General features: G+C 46.9%; 2 protein-coding genes across 2 annotated transcripts in view; both read right to left on the minus strand.

Annotated features, from left to right (window-relative positions):
• SMO (smoothened, frizzled class receptor) overlaps positions 1-3289 on the minus strand; it is a 28777-nt gene extending 25488 nt beyond the window's left edge. The window contains exons 1-2 of the mRNA XM_032238800.1: positions 2472-3289; positions 1137-1342 (exon numbers count right to left, since the gene is read on the minus strand). Coding sequence (XP_032094691.1) covers positions 1137-1342; positions 2472-2715 — 450 coding nt within the window. The 5' untranslated portion in view covers positions 2716-3289. The remainder of the gene's footprint in view (positions 1-1136; positions 1343-2471) is intronic.
• A 5708-nt stretch (positions 3290-8997) lies between these two features.
• TSPAN33 (tetraspanin 33) lies at positions 8998-24861 on the minus strand. The gene is made up of 8 exons (XM_032238802.1): positions 24641-24861; positions 21130-21187; positions 18711-18838; positions 16128-16202; positions 15173-15268; positions 12749-12877; positions 10824-10985; positions 8998-9293 (listed from the first exon to the last, which is right to left on the minus strand). The coding sequence occupies exons 1-8, from the start codon at positions 24713-24715 to the stop codon at positions 9195-9197; spliced, it is 822 nt and encodes a 273-aa protein (XP_032094693.1). The 5' UTR covers positions 24716-24861; the 3' UTR covers positions 8998-9194.
• Positions 24862-26813: the final 1952 nt, after the last annotated feature.

Genomic DNA, 26813 nt, shown 5'->3' on the forward strand with positions numbered 1-26813 from the left:
ATGGCTGCAAAACAAGGATAAAATTAATTAAGCCCCCCCAAAAAAACCAATATATATGAATTATATATATAGAACTGTGTATAAAGGTGTGTAAATATAGAAGCGAAATATTATATAGATGTACAGGTAGGATGACATAACAATGTTGATGTAATGACTGTAAGGTGTTGTAGAAGGGAAATAATAATAATTTGGGCAGGGAAGAAGCCGAGAGTAAAGCTAAAAATAATGCAAGATGTGCGTGAGAGGGGAGGTTTGAAATTACCCAATTTAAAACTATACTACGACGGCAGTAGCTTTATCTGTAATTAGTGATTGGATTGATTTAACAAATGATAGGATACTTAATATCGAGGGGTACGATCTGGTATATGGCTGGCATGCCTACCTGCTATATAACCAAAAAAGTGGACAAGAATTATAAAAGTCATATTTTAAGGAATGCTTTACTGCGGGTCTGGGAAATAGTAATAATAAAAAAATCTGCTAATAAGAAAGAAATTGAGTTTGATAAGCCTGATGTACTGTATGCCGGTTCCACCACAAAACCGCGGTAGACGAAAGCGCGCTCGACGAAAGCGCGTATGTGACGTCATCACAGCGCGACGAAAACAGCACGCTGTGAGCGGTAAACTTAAAATTAACACGTAAATGTAAACGTAACCCCCCCAAACCTAACCCTAAACCTAACCCTAAGCCTAACCCTTAACCTAACCCTAAACTCAACCCTAAACCTAACCCTAAACCTAACCCTTAACCTAACCCTTAACCTAACCCTAAACCCAACCCTAAGCCTAACCCTAAACCTAACCCTAAGCCTAACCCTAAACCTAACCCTTAACCTAACCCTAAACCTAACCCTTAACCTAACGCTAAACCTAACGCTAACGCTAACCCTAAACCTAACCCTAAACCTAACCCTTACCTTTATGTAAATCGGCTTGCTTTAATTTAATTTTAATTTTAATTTTATTTATTTTTAATTTTATTCATCGCGCTGCTGATGACGTCACGTACGCGCTTTAATCGGGCGCGCTTTAGTGGACCGCGGTTTTGACGGGTCACGCTGTATGCCGTGTGTTAAATAAATAAAGCGCCCACCGACTCTGCCGTAGTGGGCACAGACGGACCCTTACCGGGCAGCCTTCGGGGAACCGATCCGTGGTGCATTTGAGGAAGTCGGGCCAGCCTCTCTCTCGTTCCACGATGGCGCAGGGCCCCCGCGTGGCTTGGCACAAGGTTTGGCTGGGCAGTTCCACTTGGCCATCTTGGCATTTTGGCATGTACACGGCGCACAAGAGGGGCTGGATCACATCCCAGCAACGCGGCGCATTCCGCAAACCTGAGCAAACCGGCAGGAGAAAAAAAAAAAACATCAAGCACCAAAAACTTTGCTTGAGGACTAGAAACTTGAAAGATTTTTTGCCCTTTTTCAATACTAATTTTCTAAAGGAACAACACCGGGCATGGAGTAGGATTGAAGGTTAAGACCCAGGAGAGCTGATGTTGTGGTTACTTTTAAGTGAGAGGCACAAACACACAAAACAACGTCCATACAATACAATACAAAGCCCTTTGCCCAGTTCAAATGGTGGTGGTGGTGGTGGGGTGTTAGTGTTTGCCTCAGTGGGTCCGGATGTTGTGTGAAGTTAGGAAATTGTGGTTTGTTTAAGAGTCCGAAGTCTTGCACGAACCTAGAACCCAGTGGTGAAACTCATTTTTTTTTTACTAGGGTTCTGTAGGGGTGGCTTGGTGGGCATGGCAGAGGAAGGATATTGCAAAATCCCCTCCCCACTCCTTCCTTCTCTCCCCTCTCTCTCTTTCTGTCTTTCTGACTCCCTATATCTATCTATCTATCTATCTATCTATCTATCTATCTATCTATCTATCTATCTATCTATCTATCTATCTCCCTATCTCTCTCTCTCTATCTATCTATCTCCCTATCTATCTATCTATCTATCTATCTATCTCTCTCTCTCTCTCTCTCTCTCTCCCTATCTATCTATCTCCATCTCCTTATCTCCCTATCTCTCTCTCTCTATCTCCCTATCTATCTATCTATCTATCTATCTATCTATCTATCTATCTATCTCCCTATCACTCTCTATATATCAATCTATCTATCTCTCTATCTCCCTATCTCTCTCTCTCTCTATCTATCTATCTCCCTATCTATCTATCATCTATCTATCTATCTATCTCCATCTCCTTATCTCTCTCTCTCTCTCTCTCTCTCTCCCTATCTATCTATCTATCTATCTATCATCTCCCTATCTTTTTCTTTTTTCTTTGTCTCCCTACATTTATCCATCCATCCATCCTTCTATCTCCCTATCTATCTCCCTAGGTATCTTTCTTTCTTTCTCTCTCTCTCTCTCTCTCTCTCTCTCTCTCTCTCTCTATCTATGTCTCCCTGTTCCCCCCCCCCTGCTTTCAGGATCGCGCGCTGCTTCCCCGCGCAACCTTACCGGACCAGAGCAACAGCTTGTCGAGCGCCTCCGCTTGCGTGCTCGAGTCCCCGGCCAGCAGCGTGGAGGTGGCGGCGTAGGGCAGCGGCGATCCTAAGCAGTTGCTTTCCCGGAGGGCCTCGCAGGGCGCGGCGCGCTTGCACCGATCCTCCGACGACGAGCTGCCGTTCAGCGAAGCCGCCGCACCGAGGAGCCCCAGCCAGCAGCAGGCCAGGGCGCAGCTCAGCCGCCCGCCGCCGGCCATGGGGACCCACCGCGGGCCGGTCGCCAACGCGCGCCTAGGACCCCCCGGGCTGCGCCAGCGCGCCCGGTCCCGGGACTTGGGGGGCTGCTGGGCGAGGAGGGAGCAGCCGGGGAGCGCAGGCCATGCTCCCGCCCCGTTCCCGGCGGGGAAAGGCTTCCCCCCCGCCCGAAGAGGGGCTCTTTGTGCGAAGGAAAAGAAAGTTTGGCAAAGTTTAACAAACTGTTGCAAACTTTGGTAAACTTTGGGGTGGGGGGAAAGTTTGGGAAAGTTTGGCCGCGCCTCCCGGCTTTGTTAGGCTCGGAGCCGAAGAATGCGGCGGGATGGAGGGGAGGGAGGCATCCGCAAACCTCCAGCCCGCCCGGCCTCGTCTCCGCCCGCCCGCCCGCCGTCCCGTCCCGTCCCGTCCCGCACCAAGCGAGCGCTCCAACGGAGCCCCCCAAACGGAGACTCGCGCCCCCACAAAGGCCGCCCCGGGCCGCGGAGCCCCTCCTCGGCGAGCGGGGGAAGCGCGACCCTCCGAAGGCGGCCCTTCCCAAATGTGTCTCGCCCCCCCTCGGTTGGTCGAGGATTGTGGGAGCTGAGAAAGGAAGCGGAGGGCGCCCGGTTGCAGAAGGAGGCGCTGGGCAAAGCGCTTTCTTCTCCCCCTTCGCTCCGCCCGCCGAGATTTAAAATAGGCTGGGAGGATTGAACACGTTTGGTAACAGATTCAGACAAGCGGGTTCTTGTAAAGACGAGCGGGACACGCCTTCAGTTAAAGTGCAATTGCCCGGATTAATCAGAGGCTGGGGATGGACCATCATTGTTGGTTTAACGCAATTCTACTCCTGTCCTCTGGCTCTCAAAAACATTCCATTTGAGTTAATCCTGGGTTAACATCACTGGGTTAATGTCACTTCATGACTGGAAGGTGTCAAGAAGCGATTGGACAGCCATCTGTCAGTAATGGTATGGGGTCTCCTGCTTGAGCAGGGGCTGGACTAGATGACCTCTAAGGTCCCTTGCAACTCTATTTCTATTCTATTCTAAATCCTATTCTATTTTCCAGTTTCTCTTCTAGTTTCTCGTTTCTCTTCTCTTTTCTATATTCTCTTTTCTCTTCTCTTTTCTCTTCTAGTTTCTATTTTCACTTATGTTCTCTTCTATTTTCGATTTTCTCTTCTATTTTCTCCTTTCTCTTCTAGTTTCTAGTTTCTCTTCTATTTTCCCTTCCCTTCCATTCTATCTCTTCCCATATTGTGTGACTGAGCAGAGTGTCAGAATTCTCGGTCATTGACTGAAATTAAAATCACAACTCCTCCTGGACCTTTAAGCAGAACAATTTCCTCAAAGAAATGTCCCGTTAAACAGAGGAACTCACCGCCACAGGATGGCATTCAGGAAAGACCTCAACTCTACGACCATCATCATCATCATCAAGCCACAGTATCCATTGTTAACAGAGCGGTGCCTGATTTTATGGCCTAATTTGCCATGGCGTGCTGGGAAAAATCACTGCCCTTAAGTGAATCGTGTGGTCGTTAAACAGATCCCTTGTTGAGCTGGCTTGTCAGAAGCTGGCTGGGGAGTTTGCAAATGGAGATTATGTGAGCCTGGGACACCGCAATTCTACATCACGCTGGGTGCCAACCCTCAATTTTAATCAAGTGACGGTGGGAATGCTCCAATGGTCGTAAGTGTGAGGACCAGTGATGAGTCCCTTTTTTTCAGTGCCATTGTAACTTTGAATTGTCGCTAAATGAATGGGTTATAACTAGAGGACTGCCTGTATTAAAAACAGCATGGTTATGGTGGCCATCTTGACTTTTTTGACCCCCCCCCATGGAGGCCAAGTCTTTCTTCAGTGTTCCACTTTTATACTGATTATATAGTTACTGATTTTTTTTTATTTAGACTATTGCAACAATTTCAATATTACAGGTAGTCCTCAACTTATGACGGGAACAGAGCCCAAAATTTCTTATTGCTAAGCGAGAGAGTGGTTAAGCAAACTTTGATCCATTTCACGACCCTCCTTGCTACCGTTGTTAAATGAGTCGCTGCCGTTGTTAAGTTAGTATAACCCGGTCGTTAAGTGAATCTAGCTTCCCCCCCCACATTGAGTTGGCTGGCCGGAAAGTTTCAAAAAGGGCGATCGCTCGACCCCTGGGGGGGAGACACGGCAGCCGTCGTAAATATGAGTCGGTCGCCGAGCGTCTGAGTTCTGCTCACGTTACACCTGGGAATGCCGCCACGGTCGTAAGCCTGAAAAAAAAAATGGGGGAAAAGTTGTAAATTCGAAACGGTCGCCCAGTGAATGGTTTTGTAAGTCGAGGATTGATTAACCTGTATCATTTTTATATCGATATAAAATATCCTGATTGTGGAAAATATGTAAATAAAATAAAACACACAACCAGTCTTGCTTAGAAACAACAACCTGAAAACAATCACAAAGGGTGTGATCGACTTTTCAAAGAGCAGAACTCCAACGCAAGACAGGGGAGGGCCTCTACACACACACCCCAACCTAAATATCAATAGCAGTTACATTTATATACCGCTTCATAGGGTTTTCAGCCCTCTCTAAGCGGTTTACAGAGTCAGCATATCGCCCCCAACAACAATCCGGGTCCTCATTTCACCCACCTCGGAAGGATGGAAGGCTGAGTCAACCCTGAGCCGGTGAGATTTGAACCGCCGAACTGCAGTCAGCTGAAGTAGCCTGCAGTGCTGCATTTAACCACTGCCCACTCCTTCTTCTTCCTCCCGGCCTTTTCAAAGGAGTCTCCAACCATCCATCAGTGCCAGAAATTTGCCAGGCTCCAAAAAAGCGAACCCACCCAAACAGATGTTTAACAGATGTTGTCGTGCTGGCTGCCATCTTGACTTTTTTGACCCACCTTGGCCAAGTGCGAGCTGTGAAGTTCGGGTGATTCTCCCAGGCTCCTTCCTGGACCCCTGACTTCAAGGGATGCTAGAAATTGGGATTGGGTTGGGGGAAAGACCCCTCTGCATCCTTTGATGCAGGATAAGGAAATGGGGGAGACCCCGATTCAGGGGTGGGGGGGGTGTTGAAGGGAACCCCCCCCCTTTGCTGGCCGCTGCCCTGGAACCACCCAGCAAATCTTTCCAGAGGTTGAGGGGGAGCCCAGCCCCTCCCTGCCTACCCCAGGAGGAGCCCATCCCTCCTGCCCGGACAGCCTGTGACGGACAGCCTGTGACGTGGCCAGATGAGGGGGAGAGGCTGGCTCGCTCTCTCCAGAGCCCCTGCTTGCTGGGAAAGGGGGGGGGGGCTCGCCTGGGTGGTCCCCTACCCCCCCCCGCCCGCCCACTTCTCCCAGGCGGTCCCTCTGCACGTCAGCAGGGAGGGGGCGGCTGCTGGAGGGGGCGGAGAGGAGGGCCCGGCCACTAGGGGGGTCCAAGAAGGGAGAGGCTGGTTGTTTGGGAGGGGGGGGCAGAAAGGAGGGGCTGGCTGCTAGGGAAGTGTCAGCAAAAAGGGGCTGGGGGCTTGTGGAGAAGCAGCGGGGAGTGGGTGGGTGGGTGGGCTGGTTGCTTTGGGTGGGAATCAGCAGGGAAGGATTGGTTCCTAGGGGACTCAGCAGAGAAGGGCTGTTTTCAGGGGGGGGGTTCCCTGAGGGGGGCTCAGTAGAGAGGGACTGTTCCTTGGGGTGCTCAGCAGGGAGGGGCTGTTTTTTTTTGGGGGGGAGGGCCTGGTTCCTGAGGGGGGGGGTCAGCAGAGAGGGACTTTTTCTTGGGGGTCTCAGCAGGGAGGGGCTGTTTTTTGGGGGGTGGGTGGGAGGGCCTGGTTCCTGAGGGGGGGGGTCAGCAGAGAGGGACTTTTTCTTGGGGGTCTCAGCAGGGAGGGGCTGTTTTTTTGGGGGGGTGGGAGGGCCTGGTTCCTGAGGGGGGGGGTCAGCAGAGAGGGACTTTTTCTCGGGGGGGGGGCTCAGCAGGGACGGGCTGTTTTCTGGAGGGTGGGTGGGAGGGCCTGGTTCCTGAGGGGGGGAGTCAGCAGAGAGGAAGGGGCTGTTTCCTGGGGGGGGGCTCAGCAAGGAAGGCTGGCAGTGGGGGAAGAGGGGTTTCTACAGGGAGGGGCTGGCCAGGGGGAGGGAGTTTCAGCTGGGAGGAGCTTGTTCCTGGGGGGGCTCAGCCAGGAGGGGGCTGCTGCTTGCTGGAGGGGGTCAGCAGGGAGGGGCTGGTTCCTGGGGTCTCAGGGGCTGCCTTGAGGGGGAGGGGGTTTCAGCAAGGATTCTCTCCAGGGATCCAGACAGACAGAGCCCCCCCACCCCCCAAACAGGATCATCACCGACAAAACAGAAGGGGAGTTTCAAACCCAGACCAAGCATTTCCTCAGCTGCAATTTTCATCCCTGGTCTGTACAGAAGACAGTTTAAGTCTGGGCTGTGAAGAAGATCCCCCCCCCCCTGCCCAAAAGATGGCTTCAAACCCCCCCCCACTCCCTTGGCCCTCTAGGGCAGGGGTCCCCAACCATGGCAACTTGAAGCTTGGTGGACTTCCAAGTTTTGCTGCCTGGGGAATTCTGGGAGTTGAAGTCCACTCATTGCCACAACACTCCAGATACCGTAGTCCTCGGTTTACAAATCATTCGGTTTAGCGACGGTTTGAAATTACAACAGCACTACCAGAAAGGGACTTGTGACCGCTTTTCACACTTTATGACCGTTGCAGCATCCCCCACAGTCACGGAATCAAAATCCAGATGTTTGGCAACTGACTCGTATTTAGAACAGCCGCAATGTCCCGGGGGTCCCGTGATTCCCTTTTGCGACCTCCTGACGAGCCAAGATTCACTTAATGACCATGCTCCTAACTTAACCACTGCAGTGATTCACTTAACGGCATTGGCAAGAAAGGTCGTAAAATGGGGCAAAATGCATTTAACGGAATATCTCGTTTAGCAGCATAAATTTTGAGCTCAGCTGTGGTCGTAAGTCAAGAACCACCAGAATATGTGCCATTAAGTTGGTGTGAACTCTTAGCGACCACGTAGATGTTATCCAGGACAATCTGTCCCCAATCTGATTCTGGGCCTCCAATGGATCACCCCTTTGTAGTTGAGTCCATCTCGCTGGTCCACCTCCTCTCTTTCTTTCCATCTATCCCTGTTGTGGCCCTCCAGCGGTCAGCAGAGCTGGCGGCAGATTCGGACAGTGAGGAGGTTGGGGAGGAACCTGGGCCAGTCCTGGAGTCTGGGGAAGGCTCGGATGAGGGCTCTGTGTCGGGGGCAGAGAGGGGTCCAGGGCCGTCCGACAGTTATCAGCTGCCTTCAGAGTCGGACGTCAGTGGGGCAGAAGAACAGCTGGAGCCTGTTCCCAGTGTGCGCATGCGCAGAGCTGCCAAATGAAGGGAACATCTAAAGAACAGGGGTCAACTTGGGAGTAAGGCCACAAGTGGACGGTGAATGGCCCCTCCCAGAGGAAATAAAAGAGGAGCGAAGGGGGAGTGGAGTTTGCAGGAGACAATCAGTTCGCTTCATTGGTTCCTGACTCTCCGAGACTCCTTGCCAAGTTCTGCAGATCTCGGCCTGGCAGCTCTCCAAGCCAGATAAGGTCTGTGACCGTAAATCCTCCCTTGAAAGACTTTGCTGGATGTGAAGGAGCAGAATTCACAGACCGAATTAATAAAAGGGGTTTTTGTCGGGACCAGGAATCTGCTTCATGCTCTCGGGAAGCCTCGGTCAGAATAGTCCCAACTTCAGAACGTTCTCCAGAAGTTGGACCTTCACACAAAGTGTCCACCCTAGAATGATCTGAGCCTGGTCATTGATGACTTGAGTGGGAAATCTACCCAGATTTCTTCAATGTTCCATCTGGGTCTATTTTTTCTTAGTTGCCTTGTGCAGTGGTGGGATTCAGCTGGTTCGCACCTGTCCGGGAGAACCGGTTGGTAACTTTCTAAGCAGTTCGGAGAACCGGTTGTTGGAAAAAATATTTTGTTTTTCCCCACTTTACAGGGCTAATCCTGTAAGGAAGGCAGGAAGGAAGGAAAGATTCTGGTGTTGTTTCTAGCCTCATCTTTATTGCTTACAGAAACCGCCTCTCCGCTTAACCCTTATTACCATTGTAACAACTAAGGCGAAGTGCCCATCGACCTGAGTGACATTGACTTGGCCATGACCACATAACCACCGAGCCCCGCCTACCCAGCTGGTCATTAGGGCAGAGAACCGGTTGGTAAATTATTTGAATCCCACCACTGGTCTTCTGGGATGTCTTCTCCAGCACCCAAGTTCAAAACCTCGTCAACGCTCTTCCCATCCTGCTCCTTCAAAGTCCACCTTATTTGGGGGGGGGGGGGGGAGAGTCTTCTTCCTAAATTCAGGAGAAAGGGAGAAGGTGGTGTCCACCTCTGAAGTTCCTGGAAGTTCAGCTGGAACGGAGATCTCTCCATTTCCTGAAGACCTCCAAGCAGGAAGTGCTTGGACATCTTCTGCTCCTCAGCCAAGGGGCTGTTGGAGTCCTTCTGAGGCCTGGCCTTGGCTACCAGTAATCGGTCCGATGTCGCTGGTTGTAGCTCAGGAACTTGATCTGGTTTTTGATCTGACTGACCAGGACCTGGGACAACAGGATGCCAATCAACTGCACCGGTGAATCCGGGAAAGAAGAACACAAAAAAGACACAAAACATGAGTTCAATCCGTCTCATCAGCAAGGGGCAGAACTCAGTTAACGAACGTCTCGCTTTGCAACAGAAATTTGGGGCTCCGTATTGTCTACGATCGCCTATTATCCCAGGGAGGTCCATTCTAAGTTGGAATGGTCCAGGGGTGGGTTTCTCGCCCCGTTCCAACCGGATCGGTTGGAACGAGGCCGGCGGCGTCCTCGCGCACGCAGGCGGCGCGCGCGTGCACGCACGCGGCGTCCTCGCGCAGGCACGCTGTGCGCGCGTGCACGCACGCGGCACGCACATGCGTACTAGCATCTGCGCGATGCTCCAGCTGCTCCTGGAGGATCGCGCAGGCGTTCTGCGCATGCGTGGAAAGCGCAAAATTCGAAAAAACCGGGTAAGGAGCGGGCGCGGGTGTGCGGGCGCGCGCGGGCGCGCGGGGGGCCTTCGCCGTTCTTGGAAGTTACTTACTTCCGGGTTCAGCGACCAACCGGATCGCAGGGACCGGTGCGAACCGGTCGAAACCCACCCCTGGAATGGTCCCTAAGGGAACGGTCGTAACATCGAGGACCAGGTGCAATTTGGACTGGGCTGCACCCATGATCACCCGTCCTCCATAAAGAGACCCTCTGTTGCATGTTGCACCTAGGAAAAGTTACAACAGAGTCCTTACTCTTGATGTAAGCACTGAGAGCTTTAGCACCGGGGACAAATTCCTTGTGTGTCCCATCACTCTTGGCCAATAAGGAATGGAGTTCTTCTGTGCTGTTCCTATTCTATCCCTTATTCTTGTTCCTTATTCTATTATTCCTTATTCTACTATTCCTTATTCTACTATTCCTTATTCCTTATTCTATTCTTATTCCTTATTCCTATTCCTATCCATTATTCCTAATTCCTATTCCTTATTCGTATTCCTTATTCCTTATTGCTTATTCTATATTCTTATTCTTATATTCTAATTCCTTACTCCTATTCCTTATTTTTACTATTCTGCCTTATTCGTATTCCTTTCCTATTCCTTATTCCTATTCCTTATTGCTTATTCTTATTCTATATTCTTATTCTTATATTCTAATTCCTTATTCCTATTCTATTCCTTATTTTTACTACTTATTCTGCCTTATTCCTATTCCTTATTCTACTATTCCTTATTCCTTATTCTATTCCTTATTTCTTATTCTATTCTTATTCCTTATTCCTATCCGTTATTCCTAATTCCTATTCCTTATTCGTATTCCTTATTCTTATTCTATATTCTTATTCTTGTATTCTAATTCCTTATTCCTATTCTATTCCTTATTTTTACTACTTATTCTGCCTTATTCATATTCCTTATTCCTTATTCTATATTCTTATTCTTATATTCTAATTCCTTACTCCTACTCTCTTCCTTATTTTTATTGCTTATTCTGCCTTATTCCTAATTCCTATTCCTTATTCCTATTTCTAATTCATCTTGTTTATTGCTTATTCTTATATTCTAACGCCTTATTCCTTACCTGAGGGAGGGTGAGGCCCAGGGCCACTGCCCCGATCAGCAGGAAGTTGCTATGCATCCAGTCCACCATCCTCTGGATGCAGCCGTTGGTGTGGATGACTGTGCTGGCTAAGGGGTCGCTGAGGCTCTGCATCCCTTGACCACACAGGGTGTTGATGACCAACTGGGTGGGAAAAGAAGGCAAAACTATACCCCAAGCCAGTTTCTTTTCTTTTATTTTTTTTAATGTATTTTGAAATAATATTTTGTTTATTGTGCATAGAATTTTTTAAAATAGTTTTACTTAAAAGTATTGAGCATAGAATATTTTATAATGGTTTACTTCAATTTATTGTGAGCGGATTCTTTTTTTAAATTGTCTTCGACTATTTAAAAAAAGATTCTATCCAAAATAAATTAAAATAAACCCTTTTTAAAATTTCTATACTCAATACTTTAAAATGTATTGTGCATAGAATTTTTTAAAATAGTTTTACTTAAAAGTATTGAGTATAGAATATTTTATAATGGTTTACTTCAATTTATTGTGAGCGGATTCTTTTTTTAAATTGTCTTAGGCTATTTAAAAAAAGATTCTGTCCAAAATAAATTAAAATAAACCCTTTTTAAAATTTCTATACTCAATACTTTAAAATGTATTGTGCATAGAATTTTTTAAAATAGTTTTACTTAAAAGTATTGAGTATAGAATATTTTATAATGGTTTACTTCAATTTATTGTGAGCGGATTCTTTTTTTAAATTGTCTTAGGCTATTTAAAAAAAGATTCTATCCAAAATAAATTAAGATGAACCATTTTTAAAAATTCACCTGGACTTATTCACCTGGAGCGATGACTCTTTAATTATCCCACATGGTTTTTCCCCCCCAGGGCAGCGAGGGAATAAGAAGGAACAGCAACATTTGGGGAAAACAGGAATGTAAAAGGGTCTCTCCCCCCAAAATTGGCAGAGGAAGCAATAGCACTTAGATTTATATACCATTTTGTTCTGACCCCCCTCGTCCCACACCAAAACACTCTGAGCCAAAGATACTTTACGGAATTTATTCACAGACAGACAGGTCCTTGGCAGCAATCCAGCACAGATAAGCCGTGGCAGCAATCCAGCCTGCCAAGCTCACAATAATGTTCTCCAACATTAGTTCCTGCGTTGACTTCTGCAAAAGGGGCGTGTGCACAAGGATTCCTTTTATAGTCTGGAGAGGAGCCTAATTACCACCAGCCGAGTGCAATTACCTCCTGTAATTGCGTAATTGTTCCTTACGCCTATTAGCTCTCCGGTGCGGGGCATCTAGGAACAACTCCCTTGTCTCCTCCCCACTGCTGACATCCGGATCACACTCCCTTGTCTCCTCCCCACTGGTCCAAGGCTCAGGCGCCTCCTGGTGGCCAACCAGCCTCTCTGCGCCCTGCTCGGAGTCGGAACCCTGTCCAGGATCCTCCACATCCTCCAGAGCCGACTCATAGGGCCCCTCGCTGTCGGAGTCTGGTGGCAGCTCCAACGGCTCCTGCTGGGCCACAACACCATTTCATAGTACTTTTACAGCCCACTCTAAGCGGTTTACAGAGTCAGCCTCTTGCCCCCAACAATCTGGCTCCTCGTTTTACCCACCTCAGAAGGACGGAGGCGAAATAATCTTGACCCAGTCAGGATCGAACTGTTGGCAATGGGCAGAATTAGCCTGCAATACTGCATTCTAACCACTGTGTCACCCTGATCCATCCATCCATCCTTCCTTCCCAGTTAGAAATAGACTTATATGCCGCTTCACAGTGCTTTTACAGCCCTCTCTAAGCGGTTCACAGGTCCTCCATGCTTAAAGTTGCCAAGGTCGGAGACCCCTGATCCAGAGTCAATTCTCATGAGGTGGACAGCCATATTAATTTGATTTTAAAAGGACATTTTTAAATCCGTTTTGCCTCACCTCGTCTTCCGGATTCCGGCAACAGGAATAAGGCACCGAACAAAATTCCCAGCCGGGATTTTCGTATGTGCAATTGAAGTACATGTTTTGGGACCAGTCCTTGTAGGAGATGCCTCCGCAGCAGCTGAACTGCATGGAAAGGAAGCAGAGGCCGTTCAGAAACAATTTCGCCAGGTTTCCAAAGAGCATCCGAAATTAAATCAGAGTCCGAGGCAAAGGATTCCTCAAAGTTCCAATTGATGAAGAGAGCCACGTTGGCGCATCTGGGGAAACCCGAATCTGAAAGCTTCCCGGTTTTCCCCACCCAGTTGAAAGTTCAAGATCTTCCCCCCCACACACACCCACAAGTCCACCCCATGGTCCAATCTCCCACTGCCATGCTGGCAGTTTCCACCCATCCAGTTCCAGTCAGGTGCAGAGGTGCAAAGACAAAGGATGACCTTGGCTTTCTAGAAAGAATGTTGTTATGGCTGCGTATCATCTAACTCCCTACAATCCTCCCTCCCCTTTTCCCACCATAGAAAATGCAGAGTAGAATAATAGAAAGTGTGGCAGGCCAGAGATCCAAAAGAGAACATGGCTGCAGGCCTGACACCATTTAGCTGGCTGGGGGAATTCTGGGAGTTGAACTCCACAGGACTTAAAAGTCGCCAAGGTTGAGAAACACTGAACTAAGATGATTTTAGGGGACTGGAGGTTAAAACATAGGAAGAACCGTTGCAGGAATTGGGTTTGGCCAGTCTACAGAAAAAAAGAATTAAGGGGGGACATAATAGCAGTCTTCCAGTACTTGAGGGGCTGCCCCAAAGAAGAGGTGGGTCGACTTATTTTCCAAAGCACCAGAAGGCAGGACAAGAAGCAACGGATGGAAACTAATAAAGGAGAGAAGCAACTTAGAACTGAGGATAAATTTCCTGACAGTTGGAACAATTAACCAGTGGAACAGAAGTTGCCTCCAGAAGTTCTATCTCTGGAGGTTTTTAAGAAGAGACTGGACAGCCACCTATCTGAAATGGTAGAGGGTCTCCTGCTTGGGCAGGGGGACCTCCCAGGTCCCTTCCAGCTCATTCTATTCTATTCTATCCTATCCTATTCTTATTCTATTCTCTATTCTACTCTATTCTATTCTATCCACCCATCCATCCATGTATCTCATTCTATTCTATTCTATCTATCCTATTATATCCTATTATTATTCTATCCTCTATTCTATTCTATCCATCCATCCATGTATCTTATTCTATTCTATCCTTATTCTATTCTCTATTTTATTCTTTTATCCATCTATTCATCCATGCATCTTATTCTATTATATTCTATCCTATCCTATCCTTATTCTATTCTCTATTCTATTCTATCCATCCATCCATGTATCTTATTCTATTCTATTCTATTCTATCCTATCCTTATTCTATTCTCTATTCTATTTTATCCATCCATCCATCCATGTATCTTATTCTATTATATTATATTCTATCCTATCCTTATTCTATTCTCTATTCTATTCTATTTTATCCATCCATCATGTATCTTATTCTATTATATTCTATCCTATCCTTATTCTATTCTCTATTCTATTCTATTTTATCCATCCATCCATCCATGTATCTTATTCTATTATATTCTATCCTATCCTATTCTTATTCTATCCTCTATTCTATTCTATCCATCCATCCATGTATCTTATTTTATTATATTCTATCCTACCCTATTCTTATTCTATTCTATCCATCCATCCATGTAACTTATTCTATTCTATCCTATCCTATCCATCCATGTATCTTATCCTATCCTATTCTTATTCTATTCTATTCTATCCATCCATGTATCTTATCCTATCCTATCTTACCTTATTCTATTCTCTATTCTATCCTATCCTATTCTATCCATCCATTTATCTTATCCTATCCTATCTTATCTTATCCTATCCTTATTCTATTCTATTCTATCCCTCCATGTATCTTATCCTATCCTATCCTACCTTATTCTATTCTCTATTCTATCCTATTCTATCCTATTCTATCCTATCCTACCTTATTCTATTCTCTATTCTATCCTATTCTATCCTATCCTATCCTTATTCTATTTTCTATCCTATCCTATCCTATTCCATTCTGTTGTAAGATTCTACAATTCCTATTGCAGTAAAATCCTCAGTTCAACAGGCTGTAGAGGGAAAGATTATCCAATAAAGCCAAATATCTGAATTAAATCTGAATTTACACCATTGACACTTAGACTGAATGGATGGTGTGTAATTTTAACAATTGTATTTTTTATTTTTAAATGCTTTTTTATCTGTCTGTAAGCTGCCGAGTCCCAAGGGAGTGGGCGGCATACAAATTTTATTAAATTGAAATTTAAATTGAAATCAGAATAGAGCTAAGAAGGGACCTGGGACTGGGTGGTCCCACCAAACCCTACCTCCTTCTGACCAAAATCGATCAGGTTCTGGAGATCCAAGTCATCTCGGTAGTGCACAATGGCCTTGTTGACGACGTCACTCATCGTCTCTTGCACCTGGAACAACAAAAGAACAGTAGCATGTAGACTTATATACCGCTTCAAAGGGCTTTACAGCTCGGTCTAAGAGGTTTACGGAGTCAGCTTCTTGCCCCCAACAATCTGGGTCCTCGTTTTATCCACCTTGGAAGGATGGAAGGCTGAGTCAACCTGGAGCCGGTCAGCATCGAACTGCTGGCAGTGGGCAGAGTTGGCCCCCCAATACTGCATTCTAACCATTATGCCGCTAAGGCCTTTCTTTCTTTCTTTCTTTCTTTCTTTCTTTCTTTCTTTCTTTCTTTCTTTCTTTCTTCCTTCCTTCCTTCCTTCCTTCCTTTCTTTCTCTTTCTTTCTTTTTCTTTCTTTCTATCCATCGATCCATTCATCCTTTCTCCTTCCTTTTCCTTCCAACCATCCTTCCTTCCTTCCATCTCCACATCCTTTCTCTACATTCTCTTTCCCCCTTCTCTCCTTCCTTCCTCCCCTCCCTTCCTTTTCCCCCTCCCTCCCCTATGTTCCTTCATTCCATCCCTCCTCCCTCTCTGTCCTTCCTCCCTCCCTCCCTACTTAGCACTAGCACATAAGACTTATATACCGCTTCACAGCCTTCTCTGAGCGGCTTAGGGAGTCAGCCTCTTTCTCCCCAACAATCTGGGTCCTCGTTTCACTGACCCCGGAAGGCCGGAAGGCTGAGTCAACCTTGAGCCGGTCAGGATCGAACACCTGGCAGCCGGCAGAGTTAGCCTGCAATGCTGCATTCTAACCACTGTGTCACCACAGTGGCATAAGAGGTTGATTCACCCCAAAAGAACTATTTCCTGAACAAATGATAATTGAGGTTGACGTTTGATGCCGGCTGGAGTCATTTTGCACCCACCTTGTCAGAAAAAACGAATCCGAGAATGCCCGCAGCCAGCTGCAGCAGGAAAAGGAGGGACAAGCAGAAGGAGAACTGCAGGAACAAAATATTAATTTATTTATTTTTATTCCATTTCTACACCCACCCATCTCAGTCAAGGACTCTGGGAAAATTGAAAGAAACGTATACAGTTGGCCCTCAACTGGCTACCACAATTGAAACCACAATCTCCGTCATAAGCAGGGCTGTAAATCACGTCATCGCATTGACCAGGCCCGATTTCACCAAGCATTGTCCACGGTCGTAAAGCGAATCGCCATTGTTGTTAAACAAGTCCAGATTCCCAAGCGACGTTTTCTACTGGAAAACGACAGGGAAGGTTTCAATTCAGGAACATTGCAACCGTCATAAGTACGTGCCGGTTGCGCATCCAATGTTGATCATGTGACCGTGGGAATGCTGTTGGCCGTCGTAAGTGTGAGGATCAGTTGTAAACCACTGTTTTTTACGGGCGTTGTAACTTTGAACAGTCACTAAGTGAATGATTCTAAGCAGAGGTCTCACTGTTATTTTGAAACGGTGCATCATATTTTCTTTCGTTATTAATTTTGTAAAGAGTTTTCGGCAGAATATTATTCGGACTTTAAAAAAAAAAAAACTATGCCAAGGCATTTCTGAACGAGTTAAAGTTTTACTTGCAGATAAACATTCTAAAATTACGCCAGAAATGTTTCGACAAGAGTTATAAAAGCCAGGTCTTTCGTTACACATCCGAAGTTTGATTTGCAAATGCTTCACGGGAATATTGATCCATTGATTGTTTTTCATCAGCTGTTTTCCTCTCCAGCCAAATGTTGGATTCTATCGGGTCTGAACTATTTGGTTCTCTTGGCTGTAAATAAAAGTTCATTTGTGAATTTATTTCTTTTCAGCTAGTAGCGTCACTCAGGAGGAAAAAAAAGTTTATCAAATTAGAAATTAAGAACTTTTTGGTGTACAAGCGAACTCTGTAAACCACTTAGAGAGGGCTGTAACAGGCTAAGCACTATTGCTAAGTGCTGAAGAAGGAAGGAAGGGAGAAACAGAAAGGAAGGAAGGGAGGAAGGAAGGGAGGAAGGGGAGAGAGAGAAAGGAGTTGAATGGATGGGGAAGGAAAGGAGAGGGAGGAAAGGAAGGAAGGAAGGAAGGAAGGAAGGAAGGAAGGAAGAAAGGAAGAAAGAAAGGAAGAAAGAAAGAAAGGAAGGAAGGAAGGAAGGAAGGAAGGATGAACAAGGGGAAGGAAGGAAGGAAGGAAGGAAGGAAGGAAGGAAGGAAGGGGATAAAATGAGGGCCCAGATTGCTAGGGACAAAATGCTGACTCTGTAAACCACTTAGAGAGGGCTGTAACAATCTAATCGCTATTGCTAAGTGCTGAAGAAGGAAGGAAGGAAGAAACAGAAAGGAAGGGAGGGAGGAAGGAAACAAGGAAGGGGAGAGAGAGAAAGGAGTTAAATGGATGGGGAAGGAAAGGAGAGGGAGGAAAGGAAGGAAGGAAGGAAAGTAAGAAAGAAAGAAAGAAAGAAAGGAAGAAAGAAAGAAAGAAAGAAAGAAAGAAAGGAAGGAAGGAAGGAAGGAAGGAAGGAAGGATGAATAAGAGGAAGGAAGGAAGGAAGGAAGGAAGGAAGGAAGGAAGGAAGGAAGGAAGGAAGGAAGGAAGGAAGGGGGTAAAATGAGGGTCCAGATTGCTAGGGGCAAAATGCTGACTCTGTAAACCACTTAGAGAGGGCTGTAAAAGTCTAAGCACTATTGCTAAGTGCTGAAGAAGGAAGGAAGGGAGAAACAGAAAGGAAGGAAGGGAGGAAGGAAACAAGAAAGGGGAGAGAGAGAAAGGAGTTGAATGGATGGGGAAGGAAAGGAGAGGGAGGGAAGGAAGGAAGGAAAGTAAGAAAGAAAGAAAGGAAGGAAGGAAGGAAAGAAGGAAGGAAAGAAGGAAGGAAGGATGAATAAGAGGAAGGAAGGAAGGAAGGAAGGAAGGAAGGAAGGAAGGAAGGAAGGAAGGGGGTAAAATGAGGGCCCAGATTGCTAGGGGCAAAATGCTGACTCTGTATGCCACTTAGAGAGGGCTGTAAAAGCCCTGTGAAGCGGTATATAAGTCTAAGCGCTATTGCTAAGTGCTAAAGAAGGAAGGAAGGGAGAAACAGGAAGGAAGGAAGGGAGGGAGGAAACAAGGAAGGGGAGAGAGAGAAAGGAGTTGAATGGATGGGGAAGGAAAGGAGAGGGAGGGAAGGAAGAAAGGAAAGAAAGGATGGAGAGGAAGGAAGGAAGGAAGGAAGGAAGGAAGGAAGGAAGGAAGGAAGGAAGGAAGGAAAAACCCTACTGGTACAGTGGTGAATCTGCAGTATTGCAGGCTAACTCTGCCGACTGCCAGCAGTTCGTTCCTGACCGGCTCCAGCCTTCCGTCCTTCTGAGGTGGGTAAAACGAGGAGCTAAATTTTGGTGGGGGCACAAGAGGCTGACTCTGTCAACTGCTTAGAGAGGGCTGCAAAAGCACCGTGAAGCGGCATATAAGTCTCAGGGCCCGTGCTGTTCCTATCATTGACCATTCAGGGAGGACCCGCTCACCATCTGCAGCAGACAGATGTTTTCCCGCAAGGAGCCAACGCAGCCACAGAAAGTGATGAAGAACATCAGGGCGCCAGTGACCAGGAGCAAGACGGCCGGATCCATAGGAAAACAAGCCACGGCGGCTTCTACAGAGAGAAACGTGTTTGTCCATCTGAGTCCAACATTGTTTTGGATCAACCGAACCATCAGATTCTGTGCTCTCCCTTTCCCTCAAACCAGAGAATCCTAGGCTGGAAGTAGTGGGGAAATTCAAAATATTTTACCACCAGTTCTGTGGGCGTGGCTTGGTGGGCGTGGCAGGGGAAGGATACTGCAAAATCCCCATTCGCTCCCCCCCTCCCTGGGGCCAGCCAGAGGTGGCATTGGCCAGTTCTCTGAAACCACCGTATTTTTCAGAGTATAAGAGGCACCATTTTTCCTCAAAAAGAGCCGAGGTGGCGCAGTGGTTAGGGTGCAGTACTGCAGCCACTTCAGCTGACTGCTATCTGAAGTTCAGCGGTTCAAATCTCACTGGCTCAAAGGTTGACTCAGCCTTCCATCCTTCCGAGGTGGGTGAAATGAGGACCCGGATTGTTGTTGGGGGCGATATGCTGACTCTGTAAACCACTTAGAGAGGGCTGAAAGCCCTATGAAGCGCTATATAAGTCTAACTGCTATTGCTAAAAAAGAAGCTGAAAATCTGGGTGCATCTTATACATCTAATACAGCATTTTTTTGCCTCCAGAAACCCCGCCCCCTTTAACAAAATTGCATAGGCTTTAGGAGGCTTTCGGAGAGCTCCTGGGGGCTGGGGAGGGCAGAAATGAGCAAAAAATAGGCTGTTTTTGCTCCCCTCCCCAACAGCACTTATAAGCCTACATAAAGCTATGCATGCAATTTTTTTGACAAAAAACAGGCCCGTTTTCACGGAAAAAGGGCCAGTTTTTTGCTCTTTTTTGCCCCCCCCCCGAGCACTCTGCAAGCCCTCCCCCAAGGCTATTCATGCCTTTAAAAAAAGGGGGGCGTTTTTGCAAAAAAAAAAGACCGTTTTGGGGAGGTTTGCAGAGTGCAAAAACGTTTTTCTCTCTTTCGGAAAGCTCTTTAGTTAGAGTGATTGATGAGAATTAGATTGATCAAGTGCTGGCAGAAACAAAGTCTTAGGTGCTGCAGATTGTCAGCAATTTCCTTCTCCAGCACATGGATAAATACACCTGGAAACATTTACCTACCTACCTACTCCCTCTCTTTCTCTCCCTACCTATCTACTGTATTTCTCTCACTCTTATCTCTTTCTATTTCTCTCTCTCTATCCCTCTACCTACCTACCTACACCCTCTCTCTCTCCCTACCTACCTATTGTATTTCTCTCTCTCTCTATTTCCCTCTCTCTCTATCCCTTTATCTACCTAACTACCTAACTACCCTCTTTCCCTACATACCTACTGTATTTCTCTCTCTTTCTCTCCCTCTCTATCCCTCTATCTACCCACCTACATTTTTTAAAAAAAATTGCCTCTTCAAAACCTTGGTGCATCTTATACTCCGAAAAATAGAGCCGAGGTGGCGCAGTGGTTAAATGCAGCACTGCAGGCTACTTCAGCTGACTGTTATCTGCAGTTCAGCGGTTCTAATCTCACCGGCTCAAGGTTGACTCAGCCTTCCATCCTTCCGAGGTGGGTGAAATGAGGACCCGGATTGTTGTTGGGGGCAATATGCTGACTCTGTAAACCGCTTAGAGAGGGCTGAAAGCCCTATGAAGCGGTATATAAGTCGAACTGCTATTGCTATTGCTAACTGCTAAATACAGTACTCAAACTTTCCGCTACTGGTTCTCCAGAACCTGTCGAAACCTGCTGGATTTCACCCCTGAATGGGACCCTCATTGACAATGTCTTACCTCCATGTGCCAAAGGTGCTTTTTTTCAAGAGGCAACTGGACTTTCTGTTTTTTCTTTGAAGATGTTTCGCTTCTCAACCAAGAAGCTTCTTCAGTTCGGAGCGAATGGTGGAGAATGGAAGGATTGATACTCCTTGCAGACAGCTGGTCATTTGCATCCTTTCAGAGGGTCGTTGAGGCCACTTGGAGGTTTCTCTGTGTCCTCAGGGACACCTGAGTGTTGCAAATGGGTGTGGAGGCTTCTTGGAATTTCACAGTCCTTTTGTTCCACACCCATTTGCACCACTCTGGAGACCCTGAGGACACAGAGAAACCTCCAAGTGGCCTCAAGGACCCTCTAAAAGGATGCAAATGACCAGCTGTCTGCAAGGAGGATCAATCCTTCCATTCCCCCACCATTCTAGTCAGAAGCGGAAGAAGCTTCTTGGATGAGAAGCGAAATGTCTTTAAAGAAAAAAACCCCAGAAAGTCCAGTTGCCTCCTGAAAAAAGCACCTTTGGGGCAACCAGGACCTGAATTGACAATTTCCACAGACCTTACCTCCATGCTTGAACAGCCGGGCATAGATCCCAACAGCCACCAACACCACGGAAATCACCTGCACGTAAAAAAAAAAAAAAGCCAGAAGCATCAGGACAAGTCCTTGGTCCGGAATGGGAGACCAAAGGACCAGGGGACCCCTCTTTCAAAGTTCCTTGAACCCCCAGGTCTGGAGAAGAAAGATGGGGAACGACAAGGCTGGAGGGTTAACCGTAAATCTCCAGGTTTTTCAATCAAGGATATTTGTATTCTGATTCGGAGAATGTTTGCAGCTCAGGGTTGAAATGAGGGTCCTTGGTGCTCTCAGAGCTGGGTGGTTTTTTTTGCAGACGTTTCATGACCCAGCTAGGGAACATCATCAGTGCTAGAAGGGAGTGGGGTTTGCAGAGAGGAGGTAGAGGAGGAAAAGAAGAAGAAGGGGAAAAGAAGAAGAATGAGAAGAGGAGAAGAAGAAAAGGAGGAGGAGGAGGAGAGGAAGAGGAGGAGGAGGAGAAGAAGAAGAAGAAGAAGAAGAAGAAGAAGAAGAAGAAGAAGAAAAGAAGAAGGAGGAGGAGGAAAGGAGGAGGAGGAGGAGATGGAGTCCTTGGTGCTCTCTGACCTGGGTGGTTTTCTTGCAGACGTTTCGTGACCCAACTAGGGAACATCATCAGTGCTAGAAGGGAATAGGGATTGTGGGGAGGAGGAGGAGGAGGAGGAAGGAGAAGAAGAGGAGGAGGAAGTGGAGGAGGAGAACTGTGGGGTCCTTGGTGCTCTCAGAGCTGGGTGGTTTTCTTGCAGACGTTTTCTGGCCCAGCTAGGGAACATCATTAGTGCTAGAAGGGAGTGGGGTTTGCAGAGAGGAGGTAGAGGAGGAAAAGAAGAAGAAGGGGAAAAGAAGAAGAAGAATGAGAAGAGGAAAAGAAGAAAAGGAGGAGGAGGAGAGGAGGAGGAGAAGAAGAAGAAGAAGAAGAGGAAAAGAAGAAGAAGAAGGAGGAGGAGGAGGAGGAGGAGGAGGAGGAAAGGAGGAGGAAGAGGAGGAAAGGAGGAGGAGGAGGAAAAGGAGAAGGAGGAGAAGTCCTTGGTGCTCTCAGAGCTGGGTGGTTTTCTTGCAGACGTTTTCTGGTCCAGCTAGGGAACATCATCAGTGCTAGAAGGGAGTGGGGTTTGCAGAGTAGAAGAGAGGAGGGAGGAGGAGGAGGAGAGGACAGAGACGGTGCTCTCTGTGTTTGGTGGTTTCCTTGCAGACATTTCGTGACCCAACTAGGTAACACCATCAGTGCTAGAAGGGAGGGAGGTTTCTGGAGAGGAAGAGGAGGAGGAGGACTGTGGGGTCCTGGGTTCTCTCTGAGCTTGGCTGTCCTCTTGCAGATGCTTCACTACCAAATTAGATAATATTATTAGTGCTGGAAGGGAGTGAGGTTTCATCATCATAGCACTGATGAAGTTACCTAGTTGGGTCATGAAACGTCTTGAAGAAAACCACCAAGCTCAGAGGGCACCAAGGACCCCAGAGTAGTCCTCCTCCTCCTCCTCCTCCTCCTCCTCTCTCCCTCCCTCCCTCCCTCCCCCCCTCTCTCTCTGCAAACTCCATTCTCTTCTAGCACTGATGAAGTTACGTAGTTGGGTTGTGAAATGTCTTGAAGAAAACCACCAAGCTCAGAGAGCACCAAGGATCCAAAGTAGTAGTCCTCCTCCTCCTCCTCTTCCTCCTCCTCTCTCTCTCTCTCTCTCCCCCCCCTCTCTCTGCAAACCCCACTCCCTTCTAGCACTGATGAAGTTACGTAGTTGGGTCATGAAATGTCTTCAAGAAAACCACCCAGCTCAGAGAGCACCAAGGACCCCAGTGTAGTCGTTGTCGTCGTCATCGTCGTCCTCCTCCTCCTCCTCCTCTCCGCAAACCCACTCCATTCTAGCACTGATGATGTTACCAAGTTGGGTTATGAAATGTCTGCAAGAAAACCACCAAACTCAGAGACCACCAGGACCCCTCCACTTTTTCAATGGGGACTTTTAGAACCTCCCTAAATCTATCCCCCCCAGCCCGGAGATATTTCCTCATTATTTTTATCCCCCAGAATATTATTTATCCCATCCCACAACTGGATAGAAGGGCCTTTGTACATTTTGAGGAGAGCACAGGATGAATCTCCCTCCCCCATGTTGCCTATTGAAGAACCCCTCCCATTAGGGGCAGATCTAGATTGGCAGTTGTCAATCTCAGCAACTTTAGATTTGGGGGAAGTTCAACAAATATTTCAGCCGGCTCAGCAGCTTTAGGGGAGGGAGGGGAGGGGGATTTTCTCCAAGAATTCCCCAGCCAGGTTGGCAATTTTTAAGCGGAGTGGTGAATTCTCATCTAATAAATGCTCTGTACTCATCTCAAAGGATTTAAAGCGAGTAACAGCATTGCTAAAAAGGCACTAAAAGTTGTTAACCTAATTTTGTGAAAGCTTCTTTGTACTGCAAAGTAGGGCATACAAAACGTTTGCCAGACCAATCCTCGAATACAGCTCGTGTGCCTCGAACCCTCCCTGGAAAAGGGTTTTTTTAATTTTTATTTTTCCATAACCACTCTTAAGTCTTTAATCTTACAGTGTGACACCTGCGTGCGTTCCCTTGAAAATGCACGCGTTCCCATGACCGCGACCCCTTCAAAAATGCACGCTTTCCCACGAGCGCCATCCATTGAAAAATGCACGCATTCCCAGGAGCGCCATGCCTTGAAAAATGTGCGCTTTCCCACGAGCAGCGCCATCCCTTCAAAAATGCACGCATTCCCACGAGCGCCTTCCTTTGAAAATTGCACGCATTCCCACGAGCGCCTTCCTTTGAAAAATGCACGCCTTCCCACGAGCGCCATCCCTTGAAAAATGCACGCCTTCCCACGAGCGCCATCCCTTGGAAAATGCACGCCTTCCCACGAGCGCCATCCCTTGAAAAATGCACGCCTTCCCACGAGCGCCATCCCTTGAAAAATGCACGCCTTCCCACGAGCGCCTTCCTTTGAAAAATGCACGCTTTCCCACGAGCGCCATCCCTTGAAAAATGCACGCCTTCCCACGAGCGCCATCCCTTGGAAAATGCACGCTTTCCCACGAGCGCCATCCCTTCAAAAATGCACGCATTCCCACGAGCGCCATCCCTTCAAAAATGCACGCATTCCCACGAGCGCCATCCCTTGGAAAATGCACGCTTTCCCACGAGCGCCTTCCTTTGAAAAATGCACGCATTCCCACGAGCGCCATCCCTTGAAAAATGCACGCTTTCCCACGAGCGCCATCCCTTGGAAAATGCACGCTTTCCCACGAGCGCCTTCCTTTGAAAAATGCACGCATTCCCACGAGCGGCGCGTTTCCAGAGGGTGGGATAAGGGAAGCACCGGGAGATTGGGCGCTCCCCCAACCCCGCGCCCCCCTGCAAGGGGCAAAAAGCTCCCGCTAGACTCGGATCCTGCATACACCTCCCCCGTCCCCCGAGAGGGCGCTTTCTACACGCGTGCATCGCCCCTTCCCACGTCACCTGCCCGACTTACCCAGAAAAGCAGGTTGAAAAAGAAGAGCAGGTACTTGAGCAGGGGGCTGACCCCAAGCTCCCGGGGAAGAGCCATAACCCTGGCTCCTACCTAGCGGCCCCGGGTCCAAGCAAGCCCAGCCTCCGCCCAGCCAACCAGTCCGGTCCAGCCAGTTGAAGACCCCGACTCGCTCCGTTCTTTTACCCTCTCTTAAGGTGCATCCCCTCCCCACTCGCCAAACGCCGCGGCGATTGGTCTGGCTGGCCGTCCTCTTTTTTCCCCATTGGCCGCCTCCCCTTTCATTCATCGCCCCTCCCCTCCTCTCTTGAGAAGTCCGGCCGATCAGCTGGACGGAGGACGGGACTCTCTTAAGGAGCCGCCGCGGAGCGCTTAAGCCGAAATGCACAGATCAGAATAGAATGGGATAGGGGATAGAAGAGAAAAGAAGAAATACGGAATAGAAGGAGGAATAGAAGAAGAGAGGAGAGGAGAGAATAGGGAAGAGAATAGAATAAGGAATAGAAGAGGAGAGAAGAGGGAATGGAATACGGTAAAGGAATAGAAGAGGGAATAGAAGAGAATAAGAAATAGAAGGGAAGAGAATAGGAAATAGAAGAGGATAAGGAAGAGAAGAGAAGGAGCAGAGAGGGGAGGGAATAGAATAAGGAAGAAAAGGATAAGGAAGAGAAGAGAAGAGGAGAGAAGAGGGAATAGAATACGATAAAGGAATAGAAGAGGGAATAGAAGAGAATAAGAAATAGAAGGGAAGAGAATAGGGAGCAGAAGAGGGTAAGGAAGAGAAGAGAAGGAGAGGAGAGGTAATAGAATAAGGAAGAAAAGAGGGAATAGAAGAGAAGAGGAAATAGAAGAGAATAAGAAATAGAAGACAAGAGAAGAGGGAATGGAATAGGATATGGAAGAGAAGAGAAGAGGGGATAGAAGAGAATGAAATAGAAGATAATAGGGAATAGAATAGGATAAGGAATAGAAGAGGAGCGAATAGAATAAGATAATGAATAGGAAGGAAGAGAAGAGGGAATAGCAGAGAATAAGAAATAGAAGAGAAAAGAGAATAGAATAGAATAGGATAAGGAAGAGAAGAGAAGAGGAGAGAAGAGGGAATAGAATACGATAAAGGAATAGAAGAGGGAATAGAAGAGAATAAGAAATAGAAGGGAAGAGAATAGGGAGCAGAAGAGGGTAAGGAAGAGAAGAGAAGGAGAGGAGAGGTAATAGAATAAGGAAGAAAAGAGGGAATAGAAGAGAAGAGGAAATAGAAGAGAATAAGAAATAGAAGACAAGAGAAGAGGGAATGGAATAGGATATGGAAGAGAAGAGAAGAGGGGATAGAAGAGAATGAAATAGAAGATAATAGGGAATAGAATAGGATAAGGAATAGAAGAGGAGCGAATAGAATAAGATAATGAATAGGAAGGAAGAGGGAATAGCAGAGAATAAGAAATAGAAGAGAAGAGAAAAGAGAATAGAATAGGATAAGGAAGAGAAGAGAAGAGAAAAGAGAAGAGGGAATAGAATAAGGAATAGAAGAGAAGAGAAGAGAGAGAAAATAGAATGGAATAGGGAAGAGAAGAGAATAAGGAATAGAATAAGGAATAGAATAGAACAGGGAATAGAATAGAATACAATAGAATAAGGAATAGAATAGAAATATAGAATAGAATATAATAGAATAGAATAGGAATTCTTTATTGGCTAAGTGTGATGGGACACAAAAGGAATTTGTCTTTGGTGCATGTGCTCTCAAGTGTACGTAAAAGAAAAGATACGTTCGTCAGGAATCATAAGGTGCAACACTTAATGATAATCACAGGGTAGAAATGAGCAAACAGGAAACAATCAGCAATCAATAAATCGTAAGGATACAAGCAACAAAATTGTAGTCCTGAAGTCATAAATGGGAGGAGATGGGTGACAGGAACAATGAGAAGATTAATAGCAGCGCAGACTTAGTAAACAATTTGATAGCGTTGGGGGAATCATTTGTTTAGCAGAGTGATGGCATTCGGGGAAAAACTGTTCTTGTGTCTAGTTGTCTTGGTGTGCAGTGCTCTATAGCGTCGTTTTGACGTGCAGTATTAAGAATTCTGTTGGGAATTAAGATAAAACCCCCTTTTCTTAATTCAGTCTGTGAATTCTGCTCCTTCACATCCAGCAAAGTCTTTCGAGGGAGGAT

The sequence above is a fragment of the Thamnophis elegans genome, unplaced genomic scaffold, assembly GCF_009769535.1.
Source record: "Thamnophis elegans isolate rThaEle1 unplaced genomic scaffold, rThaEle1.pri scaffold_89_arrow_ctg1, whole genome shotgun sequence".
Classification (NCBI taxonomy): domain Eukaryota; kingdom Metazoa; phylum Chordata; class Lepidosauria; order Squamata; family Colubridae; genus Thamnophis; species Thamnophis elegans.